The sequence below is a fragment of the Pan troglodytes genome, chromosome 19 (assembly GCF_028858775.2).
Source record: "Pan troglodytes isolate AG18354 chromosome 19, NHGRI_mPanTro3-v2.0_pri, whole genome shotgun sequence".
In the NCBI taxonomy this organism is placed as follows: domain Eukaryota; kingdom Metazoa; phylum Chordata; class Mammalia; order Primates; family Hominidae; genus Pan; species Pan troglodytes.
Window position 1 is genome coordinate 91,709,277 of NC_072417.2, and position 25,679 is coordinate 91,734,955.

The following is a 25,679-nucleotide window of genomic DNA, read 5'->3' on the forward strand; positions in this document are numbered from 1 at the left end:
AAAGGACATCATTATGTCCAGAGAGTCTAGAGCTCTATGTTCTGAAACCATTAATAAAGTAAACACATGTGGACATGAATGTGTATGAAAACCCTACTAATGTCTTTCCTATTGATTACCCTGTCACCTTCACGGCAAGGCATGACCACAAATCTCAGCAATACAAGCTCATCACTTCTGGCAAAGGGAAGAGAAATGCATTTTCAGCTTTTCTAAATGAACAAAATAATTAATGTGGCTGATTCAGATTGAAAAGGAGGGGAAAAAAAAAAAGAAAAAAAAAACCGCTGCCCAAGAATGAGTAAGAGTGCTGTGGATTGAGCTGCAGCCAAGGGCTCTAGGCTTGCCATGCACACTGCCTGTGGGGGAGCCAGATGCAGAAGGAAGTGACGATGCACTGGGGTGGGGGCAGGAGCGCCAGGTACAAATCTGTGGGATGGGAAGTAGAAAGATGGACAAGGTCGGCCACCCTCCCAGTGGTTATGGGGACAGGGAAGGCAAACGCACCAGGTGCTCAGGGAACTGCCTTGAAACAAAACCTGGTCAACCAATTCAAGGGTAAAAATGTGGAGCACAAACACATGTGGGCAATATTTATGGTGGAGTAAGTCTGTCCCCAGTAGTCTCTGTGTCCCATGGGGGCAATGACTATGAAGTCACTTCCTTTTTGGAAGCCGACCTTTGTTAGAACAGAACTCATACCAAAATCTCTCTGGAGTCCTCTGTAAGCCACCCCCTTTCCTACATGGTGCGTGTGTGTCCATGAATGTGTGTGAACATGCATGCGCGCGCACACGCACGCACGCGCACACATGCACACGCACACACGCACGCACACACGCACACACACACGCACACACACCGCCTTTCTTCCTAAGTCTCAGCTTTAGGAGCCCTAACTCAGAGATGCACTTACCGAGTTTCAATAGCCAGCCTTCTCGGTCTGGGTTGAAGAAAGTGTGAGTGAGGTCATTCCCGTCGTCTTCTGGGATTTTAAAGGGTTCATTTTTTATGCTCTCATAGAGATTCTGGGATAAAAGATCACAATTTATGTCTCTGATTCTAGAAATATTTTTTCCTCCTCCCCTTTCTCTTCATTCATTCCACAAGCATTCATTATGTGCCTATAGTAAGCCAAGCCTGCTAGATGCTGAGACTAGAAGATTATGACCATTTCTGCTTTCAGGCAGCTCACAGTGACAAAATAAATAAGCCTTCCCAATTAGGAAAATAAAGAAGCAGCCTGACTTCTATTCAAGCTTTTAGTTTCATGTTTACAAACCACTGTCCCCTCCCTGATTCCCTAGCTGGGCCTTACTACCACTTTCTTAATGAAATTCACATGGTTAAACAAATTAAAAGAGGAGACCCTTGATAAATTGTGTGTTTTTTCTTCCTTCCTACAAAAGACGATCCTGTTCCCAGCGAACTCTTTCTTGACTTGAATGAAGACCGTTCTTCCTTGCTTACCCGGAGGAGCTCCTCCGGCAGGTCTCCCCCATCATTGATGCCTCGGTTCATGGCAATGAACCTCTCCACAGTGGGCTTATCTTTGACATTGGGGTTGTGCAGACTGGTGTTCAACATGATGATGGCAAAGGAGAGGACGTAACAAGTATCTAAAGATGAGAGAAAAGCAAAGGGGAGCCGCTGCATGCTCAGATGTTCAGAAACATCCCACCCGCAAGAGCAAGAGTGATATCAGATGAAATCAGGAATAAAAAACCATGTTCTCGGCCAGGCGCAGTGGCTTACATCTGTAATCCCTGCACTTTGGGAGGCCAAGGCAGGCAGATCACGAGGTCAGGAGTTCAAGCCTAGCCTGACCCACATGGTGAAAACCCGTCTCTACTAAAATACAAAAATTAGCCAGGCGTGGCTGCACGCGCCTGTAATCCCAGCAACTTGGGAGGCTGAGGCAGGAGAACTGCTTGAACCTGGGAGGCAGAGCTTGCAGTGAGCCGAGATAGCGCCACTGCACTCCAGCCTGGGCGACAGAGTGAGACTCCATCTCAGAAAAAACAAAAAAACAAAAAAAAACCATGTTCTCAAAAGAATGAGATGAATCCACATGTACGGGTACACTCCAGGGCACACTGCTGTCTGAAAGGAGCAAGGCACGAAAAAGTATATAAAGTATTCAAGACTTAAAGCTGTTTAGTTTTTCAGATTGGAAAGGAGAATACACACACTGTAGAAACTCTGAAAAACACAATGTGTTTAAAACAAAATGACCTGTAATGACCCATAATCCCACTATCTAGCAATAATTTATTTTGCTTTATTTCCTCTACGTAAATATGACTATGTATAACTCATCACATATTTATCTCACAAATATATACTGTAACAAAACTGGAAACAAACAAATACATACATATGCTTTTTTGCTAATCTTAATATCATTCTCCTATGTCAATAAAAATTCTTTGTAACAATATGGGTTTCTTTAGTTTTTGTTTTGAGACAGGGTCTCACTCTGTCACCCAGGCTTGGAGTGCTGTGGTGCAATCATAGCTCACTGCATGTAGTCGTAAACTCTTGGGCTCAAGAGATCCTCCTGCCTCAGCCTCACAAATAGCCGGGACTACAGGCACAAGCCACCACACCTGGCTAATTTTAAAAAATTTTTTTGGAGACAGGGTCTCATAATGTTGCCCAGGCTGGTCTCAAACTCCTAGCCTCAAGCAATCCTCTCACCTCGGCCTCCCACCCAAGGTGCTGACATTACCAGTGTGAGCCACTGCATGCAGCTAAAACATGGTTTTTAATAGCTGTGTATTTCGTAGTTCAGAGGTACCACAATTTAAATTCATAGTGCCTTAATGTCAGACTTTCAGGTTATTTCCAACATTTTACTATTATAACTACCATTGAGTAAACGTTCCTAGGCATGAATCTCAGCCCTTTTGTTTTAGAAATTATCTGGTGCCAAGAAAATAATCCAGTGTAAAATGCCCATCATAAACTAGGATGAATGATCGTATTTACCCGTGGACTGGAACACGCCATTATTGCACTGACAATATCGCTGGGCAAACGCCTCCATCATCCGGTCGATCTTCTGGGCCTCTCCGGGTAGCCGGAAGCTCCACAGGAACTGCCTGAGTGGGTAAAGACAGAGTGTTCCAGAACTTGGGGAGGCAATTTATTTCTCTATGAATTGTTAAACTGCCAATGATTTTTTTTTTCTTTTTTTTTTTGAGATGGAGTCTCACTCTGTCACCCAGGCTGGAGTGCAGTGGCGTGATCTTGGCTCACTGCAACCTCTGCCTGCCGGGTTCAGGCAATCTTCTGCCTCAGCCTCCCGAGTAGCCGGGACTACAGGCACACGCCACCATGCCCGGCTAATTTTTTGTATTTTTAGTAGAGACGGGGTTTCACCATACTGGCCAGGCTGGTCTCAAACTCCTGGCCTCAAGTGATCCACCCACCTCAGCCTCCCAAAGTGCTGGGAGTACAGGTGTGAGCCACGGTGCCTGACCACTGCCAATGATTTTTTAACATCAAAGTGCAAAGGGAACCCTGCTGGGCTGCAGCCTTCTGTTACTGTAACTCTGAACAGATGCAAAGTTGCCGTCCACACCACTGTTACCTTAATCAAAAGTAAAATTTTTCTTAGGAAAAAGTGAAAAATTAGGAGGGAAACAATTCCTACTGAGGAGTGGTTTCCCTCCTCAGAATAATATACAAGACTGAAACATAGATAATGCTCATTTTAAACAAACGCTATTTCCGGAAACAATATGGGTGGCAGAAAAAGAGAAGATTGTCTTGTCAAAGCATTAACAATTGATCCCTTTAAGTCAAAGAAAGAAAGACCCACAGCTGACAGGTTTAATTGTGGATTATTTCCATCCAGCTAAATGATAGCACAAAAGATGAAGTCATTATTTACACCTACAGCAGTGAAAATACAGAATGACAGTTTCTTAAAAGGCATGAGGTAACAGATTTAATAAAAAATTAAGGTTTACTTTTTTCTTTCCAAAATGAAATGTATAACTACTTATTCCAGGGCAAGAAATTAAAGGATTTTCTAAACTGAAAAATTTCAAAATTTAAGTATTCATCAATTTCTAAAACCTCAAATGTAAGACTCAAGGAAGAGTGTTACAGAATCGGCCTCCAGAACGTAACAGAATTGAATTCCCCTTGACCATCCAGTCATTCCCAGTCAGAGACCAATAGATTTCTTCCCTCCAAAATACTTCAAAATATTCAAATCATACCCAAAGATATAATTTCAATAAAATGCCCCCCAGGACAGACTCATGATCAAAGGCTAGCCTCCCACTCCTTCCAAAGGGGCTCACCTCAAGAATACTCACCGTAGTGCCTGGACGAGATTAAGATCAGTGAACTCATGCAGCTCCACAAATGCATGAAGAACCTGGATATTAAACTCATCTCTATCGAGAAAAGACAAAAAATGGGAGAGAAAGCAGGAGTCAGGCACCAACACTGAGAATCTCCAGCCAGGCCATGTCTCCTACACTGCGTCCTGTGGTCCTGTGGCTCCTGCCCAGACAGCCACTTGCGCACACTGTCAGCAAGAAGACTGGCTAGCTCTGCTGACTGGCTGAACAAGCAAGATGTCCCCATGACCCCCAGAAAAGACCTATCACTATTCCCCAGAAAAGCCTCCCCTCAACTCCAGTGGGGCTACAGATGCTTTAAGGCAAAAACCCCTCCAAGAACTTCAGAGTATTTGGGAGTTTGTTTCTTTGTGTCGTTCCTGAACAGCCTTCCCTAGCATGCGCATATCCCCAAGGCCTTACCTCTCCCCTAGGTAGTCGCCGATGGCTGTCTTGTTGAGCCCTTCGCCTTTATATAAGAACTGGGCGATGTCTTCACAAGTGTTCTTCAGGAGGTCATTCTCTATTAAGAACTGGATCCCCTAGAAAAAGACAACAAAGACACCAACGATGCTTTGCTGGGAAACAGTTGAAAAGAAGGGGAAAGGGCACAGGAAGAAATGGGTGTGGGTGCACTGGAATATTTAATAAATACTTGCTAAGTGACCTATAAAGCCGGGGAGTCACAGTTTAGGAACAAGGGCTTAGTGCATAACATTTGCTCTACAAAACGGCAACATGAACTGTAACGCTTGGAAAAAAACATTTTTAGGGTCTATCTGAGCACTATAAAAAAAACCCATCTAATATGGACCACTTCCCACTTCTTTCTCACTTACCTTTTTAGGGTCCATATTAAATTTTTTTCTGCCCATGGCTACCTGTTTGTTCCTCTGCATGTTTTTCCTGTAAAACAACCATCACAGCCATTTTAGTACTTCAGGCCATCGGAAAGGCTTGAAAGACTAATAGGATTTCCACTGATAAACACAGGTTTTTGCAAGATTTATCCAGGAAAGCAACAGGCATAATCTGGTGGAACTATGAAAGGCCAACTGAAACCTGAAGCCTGAACCTGGCTCCAAGCTCCAAGCTCATTTGCTCCTTCTACCCTGGAACAGAGGTTTTCTTTATTTTTTTTTGAGACAGGGTCTCTCTCTGTCTGAAGGCTGAAGTGCAGTGGTGCTATCTCGGCTCATTGCAACCTCTGCCTCCTGGGCTCAAGTGATCCTCCCACCTCAGCCTCCCAAGTAGCTGGGACCACAGGCGCATGCCACTATGCTCACTGTGTTGCCCAGGCTAGTCTCAAACTCTTGGGCTCAAACGATCCGCCTGCCTCAGCCTCCCAAAGTGCTGGGATTACAGGCATAAGCCACTGTACCCAGCCAGTTTTCTTTTTTTAACATGATTTTTAAAAAAACTTTATCAGGGTAGGCCGGGCACAGTGGCTCATGCCTGTAATCCCAGCACTTTGGGAGGCCGAGGTGGGTGGATCACAAGGTCAGGAGTTCAAGACCAGCCCAGCCAACATGGTGAAACCCTGTCTCTACTAAAAATACAAAAATTAGCCAGGCATGGTGGTGGGCACCTGTAATCCCAGCTACTCGGGAGGCTGAGGCAGGAGAATCACTTGAATTTGGGAGTTGGAGGTTGGAGTGAGTGGAGATCCACCACTGCACTCTAGCCCGGGTGACAGAGTGAGACTCCGTCTCCAAAAAAAAAACAAAAAAAACTGTATCAGGGTATAATTTACTTATAATACTCCTACTGTAGGTACATATTTGAATTTTTAGTATACTTACTAAGTTGTGCAACATCACCATAATCCAGTTTTAGAACATTTTCATCTCCCCTACGGAATTCCTCACACCTTTTTACAGTTAATCCTGACTTCTACCTCCATCCCCAGGCAACTATTAATCTATTGTCTGTCTCCACAGATTTGCCTATTCTGGACATATCATACAAACAGAATCATAAAAGATGTGGATTTTCAGATCTGGCTTCTTTCATTAGCATAATGTTGTCAAGGTCATGGTGCTGGAGCGTGGGCCAGTACTACATGCCTTCTTGCTGCTGGGTCATCTTCCATGGTATGGATAAACCACATCTGTTTATCCATTCACCAGATGATGGACACTTAGGCTGTTTACAGTTTGGGACAATTATGCAGAAGGCTGCTATCAGCATTTACATATATGTCTTTGTGTGGACACATTTTCATTTTCCTTGGGTAGATACCCGGGGTGGACACTGCTGGGTCATATGGTACATCTATATTTAACTTTTTAAGAAGTTGCTAAATAATAGGCAGTTTTCTTGACTGTATCAGAATGAAAAATGCAGATTCACAGACCAAGCTTCTCAAAGTCTGGTCCACCAACCAGCAGCCTTGGGAGCATATCAGACGTGAAGACGCTCCGCTCGTTTATACATACGCGTCACCTGGGGCCTCAACAAAACAGATTCTGACTCTATGTCTGAGAAGGGGCCTGTGCTTCTGCTGTATGTTTAACATGATCCCATGTGTGGAGTCTGAGTAGCAAGGCCCTGGACGGGCTGAGTAACTCAGAAGTACAAGGGGCAGAACCTGGGAATTTGAATTTTTAAAACCTCCTGCAGTAATTCTGGTATGCACCCAAATTTAAGAACCACTGCCATCAATATCAACAGTAATTTCATAATCTCCGAGAGCAAAAAAGTTGCTCGGAAATAAAATCATAAAATGTTATTGGCTTGAAGAACACATGTGTTCTCTAGCTAAATCCATGGAGGGAAGAAAATATTCCTAAGTGTTTTGAGGGTTGGTGTTTTTTGTGTTTTTGTTTTTGTTACAGGCAGGGTCTTGCTCTGTCACCCAGGCTGGAGTACAGTGGTGTGACTGTGACTCACCGCAACCTTTAACTCCTGAGCTCAAGTGATCCTCCGGCCTCAGCCTCCTGAGTAACTAGGACTACAAGCAGATACCACCACAACTGGCTACTTTTTAAAATATTTTGTAGAGACCGAGTCTTGCTATGTAACCCAGGCTAGTCTTAAACTCCTGGCCTCAAGCAATCCTCCCACCTTGGCCTCCCAAAATGCTGGTATTATAGGCATGAGTCATCGCATCCAGGCTGTTTTGACCTTTTGAAAGGAACACCTGAAAACTGTGAGTAGTATCAGAACTTCCAGGTGTAAGATAATCTGGGATCCCCTGTCAACAGCTGCCTTAGGAAACAAAGTCATGGGGGAAACACCATTTAATTTCAGCCAGAATGAAGGGTTATGACCAGGTATCTAGAAATTCCTATTTAACTAAAATGACTGTCTAATCATTTTTTTCTAAATCCAGGAAGATTACTTTGACCAGTATTTCCAAACAAATACCACAAGGAAAGGCCTGTTTCATGGTTTCCAGTGTAAGTGGTGAGGCAGCATCAGAGGTGCCCACAGAAGCAAGGGGTGAAACTCCTGGGAATGCTCAGCTTCCTGGGCCTCAGTCCAGTCCTCACCAAAGGCTTTCCTGCAGCCACCAGAACGCACACTCCCAGATCTCTGCCAGTCACAGTCTGTGCCACATGACTGCCCGGGACACACACCAGAGATGGCTCTCTAATTTCATTAGCTAGCCAGCTCACTTCTCCATCTGCCCCACTTGGAGCCCCTATAGCTCTAGGCCTTAGGCAGCTACTTCTCTAAGGGGCTTTCCCCAGCCTACACAGGTCTGACACCCCAGTTAAGGTGTCCAAAGCAAAACAGCTTACTGCTACTGGATCGCCTTAGTTAACTGACGCGTATACATTTCAGAAAGTGAAATCCTGTACTACATGAGTATATTATTTCTGCTTGATTAAATAGTATTTAGGATCATTCCTACAAAATGCATCAGATCGTCGATGAGAAACATGAATTCTCTCCTATAAGAAATGTAATGCCAAGCAAATGTAATGCCTGCTTGACAAACAAATGCAGGGTGAGCCTGAGTACCCGTATGGATGGATCCTCAGGGATGTGCAGAATCACTTCCGTCTTGGCGCTTTCGATACTGGAAAACCATTTTAAGTTCCAGATTAAAAAATAATAATAACCTAAAGACCACTTCCTGACTCACAACTTCAGATGCAGTTCATGAGTTACAAGTGTTCCCAAATTCACTGGCTGAGTACTTTGGATGCACTCACGTTCCTGGTGTCTGCGTTTCCTTGCTGTTCTATGGTAACTGACAGAGAATTAATCAAGAGAAAAACAAAGGGCACACTGAATTCTGAATATGTGTGTGCAGACACCGGAATATACAGAAAGGAAACGTACCAAAATATGAATCCTGATTATCTCTGGGGTAAGTGTTTATGAGAAATTTGTTTTTTATACTTTTCTGTATTTTACCAATTTTCTGCAGTAAAGGTGTATTATCTTTATAATCAGAAAAAAGCCTTTTTTTTACATTTTTAAGATCGAGGTAAAATTTACATTTAACAAAATGCACACATCTTAAGTGCACAGTTCAATTTGTTTTGATGAGTGCATATACCCTTGAAGCACCACTCAGATTAATACAGAATATTCCTGCCATCCCTGTAAGTTCCCTATGGCCCTTCCTAGTCAACCCCACCCCACCCCGCCCTAGCAACCACCTCGGAGGCAGCACTGTCATGATTTCGGCTAGCACACTAGCACAGCTTAGTTTGCGTGTTCTAGATGCTCACGCATGGAAGCACACGGTGCCCACAGTTTCTTTCACTCATCACAATGTTCGTGAGATTCATCCGTGCTGCTGCACGCTAGCAGTTCATTCCTTCACACTGCTGAGTAATAGTCTATTACCTCGACCTGTTTATCCAGTCACCTGCTGGCAGCCATTCAGGGTATTTCCAGCTTTTGGTTATTTTACATAAGAATGCTATAGATATTCTTGTACAAGTCTTTGTATGGACATGTTTTCATTTCTCTTAAGTAACTAGGAGTTGAATTGCTGATGAAACTGCCAAACTTCTTTCCCAAATGGTTATATTATTTTATTCTCACTAGCACTTGCCAACATGAGGTACCATCAGTCTTTTTAATTCTAGCCATCCTAGGGGATGTGAAGTACCGTTTCATGGTGGTTTTAAATTACATCCCCTACAACTAATGATGTTAAGCATTTTTCATGTGTCTACTACACATACGGCTTCTTTTGCAAAGTGTCCAACTTTTTTGCCCATTTTTTTATTTGAGCTGCCTTTCTATCATATATTCTAGATACAAGTCCTTTTTCAGATATATTTGTTGCAAATATTTACTTCTAATCTGTTGCCTGTTCATTTCTTTTAATAGTTTTTAATAGTTTTATCTTTTATAAAAGCGGAAGTTTTAAATTTTTATCAACTCCAACGTATCCGTTTCATTTAAGCTACGAGTGTTTAAAATGGAAAGAGGGGAAACTAATCCGAAATACCAAATGGACAATACAGAGACTGGCCGTGGTGAGCTGGCTGCCTTCTGTGGAGGACTCAGCCTCACTATACCCTGAAGGCACTGCCCACAGGAGTCTAAAACAACAAATCAAACAGTCCTACAAAGCCAGACAGGAAGACTTAGGCTTAGAAAAATACAGACATGTAGTGAATTGGAAACAGCTCATTTATTGCATTAAGCAGTCAGAAAACGGTCTGGGAACCCCATTCAAAACTAAACTCTCAAAGTCACTAACATTTCATGAAAATAAAAGGAAAAAAAAAAGCAGAGTCCTTGTCCTTTTATACTATCATTGCATTTCTACATTTTCTTCCCTTAAGCATTAGGAAGGTGCAAATAAGTTCACGATTATCCTCAGACATGACTGGGCACTCCAGCCCTTTGAAATCGTATCAGCAGCATTCATTAAGCTTTTCCTTTACACAAAGGAAAAACAGAAACTTTAAAATGCACACACACAGTGGACAACAGAGGGGAGTAATTCGCATAAAAATTTAGGAGCAGTTTAAGGCTTTCTGGGACCTTTGAAGTTCTCCAGTTCAATTTTTTTTTTTTTTTTTTTGAGACGGAGTCTCGCTCTGTCACCCAGGCTGGAGTGCAGTGGCGCGATCTCAGCTCACTGCAACCTCCACCTCCCGGGTTCAAGCAATTCTCCTGCCTCAGCCTCCCGAGTAGCTGGGACTACAGGTGTGCACCACCACACCCGTCTAATTTTTGTATTTTTAGTAGAGACAGGGTTTCACCATGTTGGCCAGGATGGTCTCGATCTCTTGACCTCGTGATCCACCTGCCTCGGCCTCCCAAAGTGCTGGGATTACAGCCGTGAGCCACCGCACCCGGCCTCCAGTTCAATTTTTCAAACACTGGAAGAAGCTCCTATGTTCAGGAGGCCTTGCGGTGAAGGATGGAAGGCAGACATTATGGGTGTGTATGTGCTTGCTAGAACTAGAAAGACACAAAGCTGACTTTTTCCTTCAATGTGCCACGTAAGCATAATTAAGGCCTGGGTGCTTTAAGAAATTGCAACCACAAAAGTCACCTGGCAGCAGGGCAGACTCACCTTTCCTCTGTGGATCCCAGGTTTTCAATTTCATTAGCTACTTCTGCTATCTCATCCTTCAGCCTCTATAAAACAGACAGTCCAGAGTCAGCAGGAAAGGCAGATGCAGATCAAATTAAAACTTCTAAAATCTCACATAACTCCCTCCAACCAAAAACAAAATAAAGCAAAATGAAACAAAATATGACAAAAATGCAAAAAAGTAAATTAGGAAAATTCATGTTTCAGAAATATTTACTGAGTGCCTACCAAATAGTAAGCATTCCAGAAAACACCAAGGTAGAAAAGAATACAGCCTCTGACCTCAAGGAGTTTACGGTCTAGGAAAGTTTATAAGCATATATGCTGTGTGAAAAACAAAACCTGGCTGCCTCATCACAATCTTTCAGAACAAGTCTGCAGCTTACTAAACACAAGCATGCCAGAAAATTCAGAGGACAAAGTCTCCTACCCAAAGCCCAGGCTGCAGAGCCTGCAGTAGCTGTGCCAGGGCAACAATGCCACCAAGCGGCTGGCAAAGGGAATGTCTGATCAAATCGGCTGTGCATCCGCACCCACCCTCCTCATTCCAGCACACTGTTGGTCAGAATGGATGGGCTCTCACGGGGAAGTGGGGCTTAAGTGGAGAGCTGCTTAGCTTTCTCACGATCTACCAGTGAAGCAGAAATCAAAGGATCAGGGAGAACTATCAAAATATACTTAAATCAACTCCAGAGCAAGTCAAGTCTTTCCTCATTTTGCTACTTTGGGCAACAGGATTCCTTCCTTAACCCCACTCCTAATGTTTTGCGAAGAATTCTGAAAGAATAACATTTGCTGCCTTAGGGCGAAAATAATCCAACTATTGGCTTCTAGACTTATTTCCTACAAGCTTGATAGTTACAAAAAGGAACTTGGAAAAATTGTAATTGTAAAATTGCTATCACTAAGTACATCTATAGGGACCAGAAATTATGCTGTCTTTTATGCTAAGTCCTTCCAACTGTGTAGCAGGTGTTTTCATGATCTGACAGATGAAGAAACTGAAGTTCAAGGAACCGGAACTCTCTTGTCTCAAATCATTCAGCCAGTAAGCGGCAGAGCCAGGGCCAGGGCGTGGGCCGAGCTTCGCCTGAAGCCCACGTTCTCATTGCCTCTCCTCATCCACTCTGCTCCGCAAGGGCAAACACAGCAGAGAGGACTACTCAGGAGACAGGAGTCTTGCAGGCTATCTCCAGCTCTGACAACCGACCAACTGGGTGAATCTGGACAAGCCACTCAACCTCTCTGACATTCCATCTCCTCAGCTGTAGAGGAAAGGTGACTGATTATCAACACCTGCGCTTTGTGCAGAGCTGTAGTGAGGGCAGGTCAAAAGTGTCTTGAGGAGACACTCTGCAAAGGACACCCTTTCATACAAATGGAACTGTCACTGTGGTTCTTACGTTGGTGAAACCACCATGCCACTCTCCTACCTGAATGTCAGCCAGCAGCTCCTGTTTTCTCCGTCGGATGTTCTCCAGTTCTTGACGCTCCTCTGCTGTCAGGTCACTGGGAACTACAAAAATGGAGGGCAATGTTACAAGAAAGCTTTTATCTCGCCAAAAATCAAGGAAGATCCAGAGGCCACAAAAGGAGAAAGATATCAAGAAAGAAACTAGAAGTCAGTTTCAGAAATGACTGAGTGATAGAAATAGTTATGGCTCCAATTCTTATCAGATTTTCTAAAGAAAGGAAGGCCCTTAAATCACACAGAAAAGCTCTGAGAAAGAAACTCTTGGAAGGAAAAACGAGAGAGAAGAGATTACTGAAGGTTAAATTAGGTTGGCTATGAATGAAAAAGGATGAATATTAGCTGAGCACCTGGCCATTTTCATCCCTTCCAGCTGGGAGACTTCAGGCTGACATTTAATTAATCTCTCTAGGCCTCAGCTCCCTCATGGTCAAAAACAGAGACTCCGAGATGGAAAGATGTCCACGACCCCCTGAGGTGGGGAGGGGAGGCAAGAGGCAAAGCAACGTGTACGAACAATTTTGTGCCATCTCTGGGAGGGGTTTGGAGAAAGAGACTATGTATGCACTGAGAAATAAAAAAAGTCTAGAATATACACCTAAAATCAGTGCTTAACTCTGGGAACTGGGACTATGGGACTTTCTCTTTCTGCTTCATACCTTTCTTCATTGTTTCGATGTTTTACAATGTGCTCTTATCATCAGAAGAAAGTTACTTAATTCCCAGATCACAGCTCTCACCACAAAATACTTCTGCCATCCTCCAATGGCTCAATCTCCCCCACCTATACAAACAGGAGATTTGGACAGACACCCTCTAAAATGACCCTTCAAGCATGCTATGGGAAGCCATGTGGGCAAATGAGAAGAACAAGCATTAGAATCAAACAAACCAGGTTCAAATCCTAGCTCCAATCTACCAAATATCAAATTAGGTCACTTCAGACAAGTTATGTAACCTACTTGGGTCACATTTCATCATCAGTGAAGTGGTCCCACCATCACCCACTTGATAAGGCTGCTGTGAAGATGATGTAATTAAAGTGCCTCAAACCCTGCCTGGTGCTGAGCAGAAGCTCAGAAGTGTTGGCTCTTGTTCCCTCCATGGCACAGCAAAGGGCACCCACACTCTCAAGGGTAGGGGTGGTTTGAGGGTCCTTCTATCCTTCAGTGGGTGCCTATGTGAGCCTGAGCTGCACTGTACAATATGGCGGCCAGGAGCACCACGTGACATTAACCACTTGAAATGTCACCACCCAGTTTGAGATGTGCTGTAGGTATAAAATATACACCGAGGCCGGGCACAGTGGCTCACGCCTGTAATCCCAGCACTTTGAGAGGCCGGGGCGGGCAGATCACGAGGTCAGGAGACCGAGACCATCCTGGCTAACATGGTGAAACCCCGTCACTACTAAAAATACAAAAAATTAGCTGGGCGTGGTGGCAGGTGCCTGTAGTCCCAGCTACTCGGGAGGCTGAGGCAGGAGAATGGCGTAAACCCGGGAGGTGGAGGTTGCAGTGAGCCGAGATCCCGCCATTGCCCTCCAGCCTGGGAGACAGTACAAGACTCCACCTCAAATAAATAAATAAATTATATATATATATATATATATATATACACACACACACACACACACCAGACTTTCTATAAAAACAAAGGAAAATGACTTTTTAATAATATTTTATATTGATTGCACATTGATATAACTTAATGAAATGTATTATTTTAATTGATCTCAAAGGAACTAGTATGAAATAAAAGTGCATCTATGGCTCATATTATATTTCTAGACAGCATAGAGTTGGAATTAACATCTCTGCTTGAGAGCAGTTAGGATACACATACTTTCCTTCTGCCCATGGCATTAAAACTTAATCTACTACATTCACAGAGCAGTTACTTTCCCCAAATATTTCATAAAAATCACAAGAGGGTAGAAACAATAGACTACAGTGAAGCCTACAGTGGGTTAATTAGCTACATTAGAAAAGCCGACTTTTCCTTTTTTTTTTTTTTTTAAACCTAGGTTTTCCCCAACCTTCTCTAAAAAAGTGTTTTCTAAACATCTCAAATTCCAAAATAAGAAAAGCATTTTAGTCCAGGCCTGGTAGCTCACGCCTGTAATCCCAGCACTTTGGGAGGCCAAACCGGGCAGACTGCTTGAGCCCATTGGGACCAGCATGGACAACATGGTGAAACCCTGTCTCTACTAAAAAAAATACAAAAATTAGCTGGGCATGGTGGCACACGCCTGTAGTTCCAGCTACTCGGGGGGCTGACGTAGAAGGATTGCTTGAGCCTGGTGTGCAGAGGTTGCAGTGAGCCAAGATCGCACCACTGCACTCCAGCCTGGGCAACAGAGCCAGACAAGAAAGAAAGAAGGAAAGAAGGAAAGAAGGAAGGAAGGAAGGGAGGGAGGAAGGAAGGGAAGGAGGAAGGAAGGAAGGAAGGAAGGGAGGGAGGGAGGGAGGTAGGAGAGAGAGAAAGAGAAAGAAAGAGAAAGAGAAAGAAACAGAAAAAGAAAAGAAATGCATTTTATATCATGACCCAATCTCCACCATACATAAAAGTATCAAAAATAATATCTCACCAGGTCTGTTATTTCACTGTGAGCTTTCTTAACAGTGGTTTAGTCCAGTAAACTGATTTTATGGCTGCATCCGGTGGCTCACACCTGTAATCTCAGCACTTTGGGAGGCCGAGGTGAGTAGATCACCTGAAGTCAGGAGTTCAAGACCAGCCTGGCCAACATGGTGAAACCCCGTCTCTACTAAAAATACAAAAAAAATTAGCCAGGCATGGTGGCAGGTGCCTGTAATCCCAGCTACTCAGGAGGCTGAGGCAGAAGAATCGCTTGAAGTTGGGAGGTGAAGGTTGCAGTGGGCTGAGATCGTGCCACTGCACTCCAGCCTAGGCAACAAGAGCACAACTCTGTCTCAAAAATAATAATAATAATATAAAAAATAAAAAATAATTATTTCATAATCAATTAGGTAATCGTATAATTACCTAATATACTGAGTCCTGTGGTTTGAAAAACACTCTTCCTTTAGAGGCTGGAAGAGACAGCCACTCTAAAGATCCCAACAGACCAACTAAATCCAACCCAGGTCACCTTCACAAGAGTGGGCCTTAAACTGCGTCCCTGAGAACTCAAGGGTGATCACTCAGGTGTGTGTATTGGAGGACGGAGCCTTAAATAAGTTCACCTACACACCTGCTCTCCAGTCCCATTCCTGTGTCAAGACCCAGGACTCCAGCTCAGCAATCCATCAGCATTATGTGGATTCTAACCCTGCACCCCCGCCAAACCCACCACCCCAAATGTTTCTTCCCAGGCTGAACAGTTCTCCCAACATTAAAAAATATATATATATATTAAAATGGCTGCTTCAGGAAAAAGTCAGACAAATAAGTGAGCTCTGGTTAAAGCAAAAGCCGTTTTGAAAAACAACATCAACTCTACTGATGCGTACACCGTTCTACAGAAACGCATGCTTAAAAAGCAGTTCATTCTGATTTGTCTTTGCTTCACAGCCCAGAAAAATTTCTAGTCCAAGTAGAAGACCCCTTTAAGAAATTAATTTCTTCAGGTTCTAGAAGATACATATTCATTCCAATATAACATGGTTTTGAAATTAAGGCAACATTCATTTTTTAAAAACAGCTGCTCCGCAAGAGGCTCAATAATTGGGATTTGATTTTGAAGCTACAGAACTGGCTTAATCAGATCATCAATGTATCTCTACCCAGCAGAAGCATGACTAAATCCAAGGTCCATATAATGAAGCTGATGAAAAACAGAGCAATCATATAAAAGAAATTCCTATCTCAAGACTGCTATATACCCTGAGAAGCCAACTTGTATCATTCTAAACTGGAAACTCTAAATCGTTGCTTTCTTTTCAGAATCTGAGCACTCAACCATTCTGGGTTTAATATTCACACATGACAATTTTTCTGGATGGACACAATCTACCCAGCAGAAGCAAGACTAAATCCAAGGTCCATATAATGAAGCTGATGAAAAACAGAGCAATCGTATAAAAGAAATCCCTATCTCAAGACTGCTATATACCCTGAGAAGCCAACTTGTATCATTCTAAACTGGAAACTCTAAATCGTTGCTTTCTTTTCAGAATCTGAGCACTCAACCATTCTGGGTTTAATATTCACACATGACAATTTTTCTGGATGGACACAATCTAGCTTCTGTATTATAAATTCAAAATGCCCTTCTAGTCCTCTATCTTCCAAGATATTATTTTTTAAATAGTAAAGGAATAGGCCAGGCGCGGTGGCCCACGCCTGTAATCCTAGCACTTTGGGAGGCTGAGAAGGGTGGATCACGTGAGGCCAGGAGTTCAAGACCCGTTTGACCAACAAGGTGAAACCCCGTCTCTACTAAAAATACAGAAATTAGCTGGGCGTGGCGGTGCACACCTGTAATCCCAGCTACTTGGGAGGCTGAGACAAGAGAATCGCTTGAACCCCGGAGGCGGAGGTTGCAGTGAGCCAAGATGGCAACGTTGCACTCCAGCCTGGGCAACAGAGCAGGCCTCCATCTCAAAAAAATTTAAAAATTTTAAAAAAATAGTAAAGGAACAAAAACATCCATAAACCTACAATATCAAAGAGTACACAGAGAAGGGCCATCAGAAGAGATTTCAACAAATTTCCAGAACAGAGAAAGGAAAGAAACAGTGCTAAGTGCTAATATCTTCTAGAATAAAAACTCCACAAAGGCAGGGACACTGTATGCCTTGTACACTGTTGTGTTTGTGGCACCCAGCACAGGGCCTAGCACACTAAGGATTTCACACACACACACACAAACACACACACACGAACGAAGCCAACTTTCTCATGAGCAGACAAGTGTGGAGCTGGTGTCCAGGGTAAAGCCTCCATATGTGGACAGCGGAGACCTAAGAGAACCCTACCCCCAAGCAGGCTCTGGCTCGCTCGCCCTGAAGCCAAGCCTCCCTGCCCACAAGGCCCAGCCATGCACAGAGCTTCCGCTTAACATGTCTACTGCTTCACTCTTACACTTACAGAGATAACCACACCTGCGCCAGGAGTGAGAAAGGACAAGACAGGGAACAGAAAACTCACCCTAGAGCAAACAGAGATAATTAGAGGGAAAAAAGAAAGAAAAAAAAAAACCTTTAAAAGAACAGAAAACTCTGGAAAAGGGACAATTACAGAAAAAAAATACGGCCTTGCAAATTAAACATACTTTTGTCCCCCACATCAAAAAAGTCAACGAAGGATTAAAAGATAAAGTTGGGGCATTCCTGTAGAACAAAGAGGTTTGAAAATATAAGCAAACCTGGAAATATAAGCAAAAAAATAAACTCGGTTGAATAAAAATATTTTTAAATCCCACAGAGAAATTCTCATAGGAAAAATTCAGAAGTTCCAGGAATAAAGACGATCCTAAAACCTCCACAGAGGTTAAGGAGAGGGATTAATCAGACCACCCACGAGGGAAGATCTCGCTGGTGTCAGTGCAAGAGCCCGCACACTAAAGATAGCGCAGTGGAACTTTCAAAATTCTAAATGAAAATTATCTGAACCCCAAATTCTCAGTCAAGTAGGAGGGTAAAACAGACTCATTTCAGATACCTAAGGATCAGAAAGTTTGTCTTCTGTGCACCCCTTCTGAAGAAGCTACTTCAGGAGCAAGATGTGGATCAAGGAACGGGACTGACTCAGGAGCCTGAGGACAGCAAGCGCCATCAACTGTGATGGGCAACAGCCACCAGACCGGGTCAGAGCAGGAAGCCAAAGGGCTGCCAGAGGAATGCCATCACAAAGAATGAAATCAGACTCGAAACCAGAGAATGAAGGAGAAAGCAGCTGAGAAAACTGTGTGATACCAACAGGCATCATTCGGTTTCCTCTCAAGAGAATAAAAAGGACTGGGCAACAGGAAAAACTCAACTACAGGAAATCACAGAAGAAATGAAACATGCCCCCGAGTGGTGTCCTCTGGGCCATCAGGGGCGCCAGGAACAGCTCCCTTTGAGTGGGCACCTGGCTCTACGGTGAGTGGTATCTACATTCCTGTCATGGTGCTGGTCGCTGGTGGTTAACTTGCAGAATCACCCTGTAGACAAAGCATGAAAGACCAACCCAGGCTGGAGAAGCAAAGCTATCTGTTACCAAGGTGAAGGAAGAGCTGACCAAAGTTTGAGGGAAGCAAAGTGGAGAGGGCAGCAGGGTCCCAAATGGTCCCCACAGCTTCCTCCTACAACACTAGAGACCAGAGGCATGGATAAGGATCGATCATGAACAAGAAACCCACGCTGTAAATATGCCAAAGGTAAAAATCCAGGAACTGAAAATTGTGATCAACTATCAAAAATGGACAGTGAGAGAAGGAAGGAAGAGAATGGTGTGAGCTGCATCCTCATCCATCATAGGCAGAAGGCAGGAGATAACCTTTGATTTTGACAAAATAATCACCAATTTAAGAACTTGGCAGCACCCACTAGAAGACCTAAAAGCAGAAAAAAGTGAATTAATAGTGGCTGCTTTGGGGAGTGGGTCTGGGAATAGAGAGACAGGACATATAAGCCCCTGAATACTTGCTTTAAAATACATATACATATGTACTATGACAATTTGAAAACAAAAGACTAAAAATGTACAACTATGGTCACTAGAAAAGATAGCCCTTCTGTGTCCTTGGAGTCAGACAGAAAACGCTTCTGGCTAATTTGTAGCTAGAATAAGTAAGACATTTATCTACATTTATTTTGATCCAATCTCCTGAAATTCGCCACATGACTGCTAAATTACTTCTCCATTCCATACTTACTAACTTTAAATCATAATGCTGCTTCCCTTCTGGCTCAACCAATCATTCAAGAACTTTATTTTAAAAAGCTGAACTACACCTCATTTTTCTAGTGGAATTTTATTCTGAGATGAGGCAAAATCTAATATTTTAATAAGTATTTTCCTCTGCATAAACTTAACAATGCAACATCAAATCTTTAATTCAAGCCTTCATTCTCATGCTGCCCCGGACAGAAAAAACATCCAAAAACAAAATGCTTAATTTCATTTAGCAGCATGAAGAATCAACACTATTGCTGGAGAGCTGAGGTGTGATTGATTCCTACAGTCTTGGCTAGTGTCTTCAGGATGCTGCGAAGGCCACAGCTGGAACAAGAAAGGTGGTGGTCAGAAATACCCATGGCTACCTCACAGCCCGGGAGTTTCTGGGAAAGCACCGTCCGCACCCTGGGAAACCCGTCTATTCACGCCGCTTCTCTCCTGTGTAGCCATTAGGGTTAAACTGCAAAAGAACGGCTCAGATGGGCCAGATGGCAGCACAACAAACAGCTCCTCCCTCCCCCACTGCCACGTGCTGCAGCCATGCTTATGTGCCAGGGAGGCGGTGTGCCAGGGAGGCGGCTGAACCCCTTGCTCTTTAAAAGAATGGCCACTGGGGAGGGCAGCAGGTTGTCCCTGCCAGCTGCCTGAGCACAATGGAGACAAACCAGAGGGGGAGCCGCCCTGACACACCACCCGGTCGCTCGCCCTCCTCGCCCATTGCCAGAGGGGCACCCAGAATCCATGCCCACAAAGGTTAATCTGCAAGGTGTCCGGCTGGCAGTCAGGGGGACGGTCCAGCATCAGCCCCATCACCATTCCTTTCCAGGGTTCCAATTTAATGAAGGGGATTAAAGTGACAAAAACAACAAGGCGCTATTGTGCTTGGCTGTGAATAGGAAAGCCACACAAGGGAAGCTTTCATTTATTTATTTATTTAAATGTTGCTTTGCAGATTTTAACAGTCGGCAGAAACCCAGAGCTGAAATGGGTTCCAGCCAGTGGCATACAAAGGAGGACTGTCTTAAAGGGACAGAGCCCTCTTTCCAAGCCAGAGGACGATACATGAGCACACGGCGGGCTCTAGTCTAAAATCCTGCAACCCGCGCTCCACCGGCCACAGGCAGATGCCCGGGGATATGCCATAAAGTTCCATGGAAAACGCAGCTCTCTGACAGCAGGTTCTGCTTGGCAGACACATAGCAGCTGCCAGGACCACACTGTCCTAAATCCCCTTTAAAATACATCACTTGCCTTATTTTTTTCCACTATAATGATTAACCAGCATCCTTCTTATAGCCTCTGCCTTTCAATGGATAAAAAGGTCCATATTTAAACCAACAACGCAGGGAAACATTTTATAAAGTAATTAAGGAGTGAGCCCTCATTTGCGGAGAAGGTAAATATACAAAAGGTAACTACCTTAGTCAGAGTTGCTCCCAGGCCAAGGAGGTCATTGCCATTTCCTTTTCATCCCCTCCAGCTGGCCTGCTGCCAACGGGTGCCCTCATGCTAATCACGGCCACACCCCTTTACAGACCTGGAAGTTTCATAAACACTGAATACACACACACACACACACACACACACACACACACACACGCTCCTTCTCTCTTAACCTTAAGCTCTGCCTAAAACACCAGTGGCAGTAATGAAATAAAGCACCCAGCTTTTCTACAGCCTCTACAGAAACTGCCACCTGCTCAGAGGAGAACAACTGGCTATTTACAAACCAGGCTTTGGGTTCAAAAGCGCGCATCTGGGAAACCATCTTGTTCCTCCAACCTCCAAAGATACAGTGATCATGGCATGAGGGCTAAGAAACTCCAAATATCCTGAGCACTGGTTCCAGTATTCAGCACTTACTCGCCACATACCTGTGTCAATCCTACTAGTTAGACCTTAAACAAACCAGCGTGTTCACCTCCCTCTGCACTACCCTATGGGTGTAAGACACTTTGTCTCCCAGAAAATCCCAGTGACTTATAATTTGAAAAACTTCAAAATACTGGAAACAACTCAGGCTTTGGAGACATACCAATGTTCAACAAACTGCTAATCTCTCTGGGCCTCAGTTTTGTCCAGCTGTAAAATGGCACTGCAGTTATTAGCACTGTTGTGAGGAATGCGTGACGGAAAAGATAAAGCTGTGAGCACAAATAGGTGCCCAACAAATGCCAAATGTTTTTCCTTTATCTGCATACCCAATTCGTCTTCCTCTTTTGCTTCTTTCTAACAATGTCATCATTGACGCATTCAGCCTGCATTTACTGCTTGCCTACTAGGTGGAAGGCAGCGGGGGTACAACACTGAAGAGACAGATCTGGTTCCTTCCAGCAGGAGCAGCAGTCCCTGGAAGCATCCACTGAGAAGGTGATGACTTCAGGTGTGCATGTTAACGAGGGATCATGCACAAGGCTGTATGAATCCACAGCATGGGTGCCTCACCCAACTTCTGGGACGGATCCGGGGACTGCCACTCTACAGGGAGTGGTCTTGGGTCCTAAGCCTAGCTTGGGGCCACACTCACCAGCTGGATGACCCTGGGCAAGTTACTTCGGCTATCTGTGCCTCAAAGCAAACAGTAAGCTAAGAGGTTGCTTCCTGAGCAGAGTACTGTTTAAAATGACTACAGCTTTTATATCACTTGGGGAACATAAAAATGACCCACAATAATACAAAATCTGGTAAGTTAAAAACTATAGGATAAGAAGGCAGTGCTGTGAGGCATGGCTAACAACTGCAGGTAAGGCAGCAAACAAGAAAAAAAAAAACAGTCGAGGAGTCAAAGATAAAGTTCTTACAGATCATTACTGCAAGTGGAGAATGGGTTGGTTTAGGGGAACTTTTTTCCCCTCACTGAGAAAAGTAATTTTCAACTTTCACAAAACTCCATGCTGACATTACAAATATGTGGGGTCAGATCTTTAAGGCAGGGATAAGAATGCAACCAAAATCCAGTGTATCTTTCAGGTAAAATGTAACGGAAGAGAGATGTAAAGCAAACAGTTGTAATGACACCAGGATTTTACTGGAAGCCTGAAATTTTGAGACAGTCCTCAGGATAAATGTTAGGATCAGAGGATGAAGAAAGATGGATGTAGCAAAGGGGTGTGACTAGAGCAGGAGGCCCAGGTGACACTTTCTGCCAATAATACACTGAAGAGCTCACACCTTCACACAGTCTATCTACTTTGGGAAACCAATTAAGTTTCCCACTCACTGAGTCAGAAACACAGTAATACTTTTCAAACTTAGTACCTTAAAAAGGAAGGAAATTCTGATGTATGCTACAACACGGATGAACCTGGAGGACATTAAGCCAGTTGCAAAAGGGCAAATACTGAAGGATTCCACTGATAAGAGGCCCCTGGAGTAGTCAAACTACCATAAAGACAGACAGTGGGATGGATGTTGCCAGGGGCTGGGGAGAGGGGGAGTGGGAGAATGAAGGTTTAATGGTGGGTTTCAGTTTTGCAAGATGAAAAAGTTCTAGAGACTGGATTGCACAATAATATCAATGTATGAATGTACTACTGAACTTAACAGGCTGAAGATGGTACATTTTTTGTTATATGTATTTTACCACCATTAAAAATAAAGGCCTGGCATGGCGGCTCATGCCTATAATACCCCCGGCACTTTGATTTGTTTTTTTGTTTGTTTGTTTTTGAGATGGAGTCTTGCTCTGTCACCCAGGCTGGAGTGCACTGCCGCAACCTCAGCTCACTGCAACCTCTGCCTCCTGGGTTCATGCAATTCTCCTGCCTCAGCCTCCCCAGTAGATAGGACTACAGGTGCCTGCCACCACGCCCAGCTAATTTTTGTATTTTTAGTAGAGACGGGGTTTCACCATGTTGGCCAGGCTGGTCTCAAACTCCTGACCTCAGGTGATCAGCCTGTTTCAGCCTCCCAAAGTGCTGGAATTACAGGCGTGAGCCATCGCACCCAGCCATCCCCAGCACTTTGAGAGGCTGAGGGAGGGAGATGGCTTGAGCTCAGGAGTTTGAGACCAGCCTGGGTGACATGGCAAAACCTCATCTCTACAAAAAATACAAAAGTTAGCCACATGTGGTGGCACGCACTTGTAGTCCCAGCTACTTAGGAGGCTGAGGTGCGAGGACCGCGTAAGCCCTGGAATGTGGAGGTTGCAGTGAGCCCAGGTTGCACCACTGCATCCAGCCTGGGCGACAGAGAAAGACCCTCTCTCAAAAAAATAAAAATATAAAATAAACAAAAATTTCACAGCATATTCTAACTTCTCTGTCTGCTTACCTTAGTTCCTTTCCCAAGAAACTATGATTTGACTTTTGCGTAGTGCATTTTAAAATAAGTATCTCACCACCAATTTGCAGCCTAAGAGATTTGTTAAAAGAATTTACAACTGGGTGTGGTGGCTCACGCCTTGTAATCCCAGCACTTTGGGGGGCCGAGGCAGGTGGATCACCTGAGGTCAGGTGTTCAAGACCAGCCTGGCCAACGTGGTGAAACCCTGTCTCTACTAAAAATACAAAAATTAGCCAGGCGTGGTGGCATGCAGCTGTAGTCCCAGCTACTTGGGAGGCTGGGGCAAGAAAATCGCTTGCATTTGGGAGACAGAGGTTGCAGTGAGCCGAGATCGGGCCACTGCACTCCAGCTCGGGCGACAGAGCAAGACTCCGTCTCAAAAAATAAAAATAAAAAAATTTACACACACTACCCAGGACCAAAAAGAGTTAAATTAGCAGGCAGCTAGCAGAAATGGTATTCAACATAGAGGCAGAGGTACCTTCCGACAAATTGCCAATATGAATATTTAGACTATTCTAATTTAAATTTCTTCCATGCAAAAACTACCCAGTTTCCCCACTAACAGTAAATCTATTAAAGGCTTTTATTACTGCATTCTGCATTTTCAGGGAAGACTCTGGTCCTCTTCTCAGTGTTGGAGCCATCTCGCCTGACAGCTCCTCACGGTCACAGGCGATGCTGCCTGGGCTTTCACTCACTACTTTGTGACCTGGAGCAAACAATCACCTCTTCCAGCCTCAGTTTCCTCACTTATGTAATGAGGATGTCACCCAGCCCTTCTCAACTATCTTATAAAAGGAAGGTATTGGCTGGGCGCAGTGGCTCACGCCTGTAATCCCAGCACTTTGGAAGGCCGAGGCTCGTGGATCACTTGAGGTAAGGAGTTCGAGACCAGCCTGACCAACATGGTGAAAAACCCCATCTCTACCAAAAATATACAAAATTAGCCAGGCATGGTAGCAGGTATCTGTAATCCCAGCTACTTGGGAGGCTGAGGCAGGAGAATCGCTTGAACCTGGGAGGCAGAGGGTGCAGCGAGCCGAGATCGCGCCATTGCACTCCAGCCTGGGCAACAAGAGCAAAACTCCATCTCACAAAACAAAAAAGTAAGGTATCAAAAAATTTAATTTAATAAATCCTAGAACTCAAAGACTTAGCTTGCATTTCAAGGTAGTAACAGAACCTAAGTGACAAAATTTTATCCTACGAATTTGGTTTAGAAAAATGAAGTTAACATCCGCTTTCAATAAAAGCTAAAAACTAGAAAACAACCATTTTAAGAACCTTAACTTTTTCTAAAAGCTCACAGTGACAACACCTGATATAGCTGACATAGCTGGGGTTTCCCAGCAGCTTCTTTCTAGCACTCCACTGCTGTTTCGAAAGGATCCCAGGGACTGGGCGCAGAGCTCCACAAGGAAGAACCATTTTCTAGCCCTAGCCTCCTTCAGCCAAGCGGCCTGCTCCTTCACTCCCAGGGAAAGCCTGGAGTTCCTTCTTCCTCCAAACAAGCCAAATCAGCTTGCTCGCCCCTCCTCCCAAGGGGGCAGGCTCCTGTCCCCTGGGTGAAGCTGCCACTCCCCGTGCCTGCCAGCTGCAACCACTGTCAGCTTGCACAGCTGGGCCACCACACCCCTTCCGTGTCCAAAAGAGAGGCTTGGTGGCTTGGAAGTCAATTCTCTCTCACTTTACCCTCAGTGGCTCAGATCTGTTTGTTTGCTAGCCCTTTGTAATGCTCTGAATTTTTCTGTACATCGAAATATTCTCCCTCAGTCTGACAGCTGGAAAGGACCCCTAGCATTAAATGCGACGTACAATTCCAACTCCTTTTCTATGTGTATTGATGGAAAGAGGACTACTCGTGCCCAGGAAAGGTTCCCAAGTCCTTACCGAGTAAAACAGAAACTCCACGGGTGGCAGGCCTAGAGGGGAGATCACCCTGAATCTGTCCCTCTGCTTTCTGCCCCCCTATTTCAAACCTCACGGAAGCTGGACCAAGGAAATTGACTACTGGCATGTTCCTAAGTCTCAGGCTTAGAAGAAACGACACTGAATGCCTGGATACCTATCCAAAAGTGTAGTGGAAAAACCTTCAGAGGAGAGCACAGAATGCAGACCCAAAGGACAGACATGCAGAGAGACAGCCACGCACACATCAGCTCCTACTGCTGGCTGCTGGGTGGGAGAGGCAGGC

General features: G+C 44.3%; 1 protein-coding gene across 19 annotated transcripts in view; it reads right to left on the reverse strand.

Moving 5' to 3' along the window:
- Positions 1 to 25,679, reverse strand: part of CYTH1 (cytohesin 1) — a 122,552-nt gene that overhangs the window by 37,823 nt on the left and 59,050 nt on the right. For 11 of the 19 annotated variants that reach the window (XR_010153121.1, XR_010153120.1, XM_054670202.2 and 8 more), the window contains exons 2-9: positions 12,312 to 12,394; positions 10,858 to 10,922; positions 5,198 to 5,264; positions 4,782 to 4,900; positions 4,332 to 4,412; positions 2,992 to 3,104; positions 1,471 to 1,619; positions 917 to 1,028 (exon numbers count right to left, since the gene is read on the reverse strand). Coding sequence is in view for 11 of the 19 variants with exons in the window: in XM_054670202.2 (XP_054526177.1) it covers positions 917 to 1,028; positions 1,471 to 1,619; positions 2,992 to 3,104; positions 4,332 to 4,412; positions 4,782 to 4,900; positions 5,198 to 5,264; positions 10,858 to 10,922; positions 12,312 to 12,394 (789 nt within the window). In the remaining 8 variants the exon portion in view is untranslated. Of the gene's footprint in view, positions 1 to 912; positions 1,029 to 1,470; positions 1,620 to 2,991; positions 3,105 to 4,331; positions 4,413 to 4,781; positions 4,901 to 5,197; positions 5,265 to 10,857; positions 10,923 to 12,311; positions 12,395 to 14,939; positions 15,120 to 25,679 lie in introns of those variants that run through there. The other 8 variants (XR_010153119.1, XR_010153116.1, XR_010153117.1 and 5 more) reach the window with 3 other exon arrangements.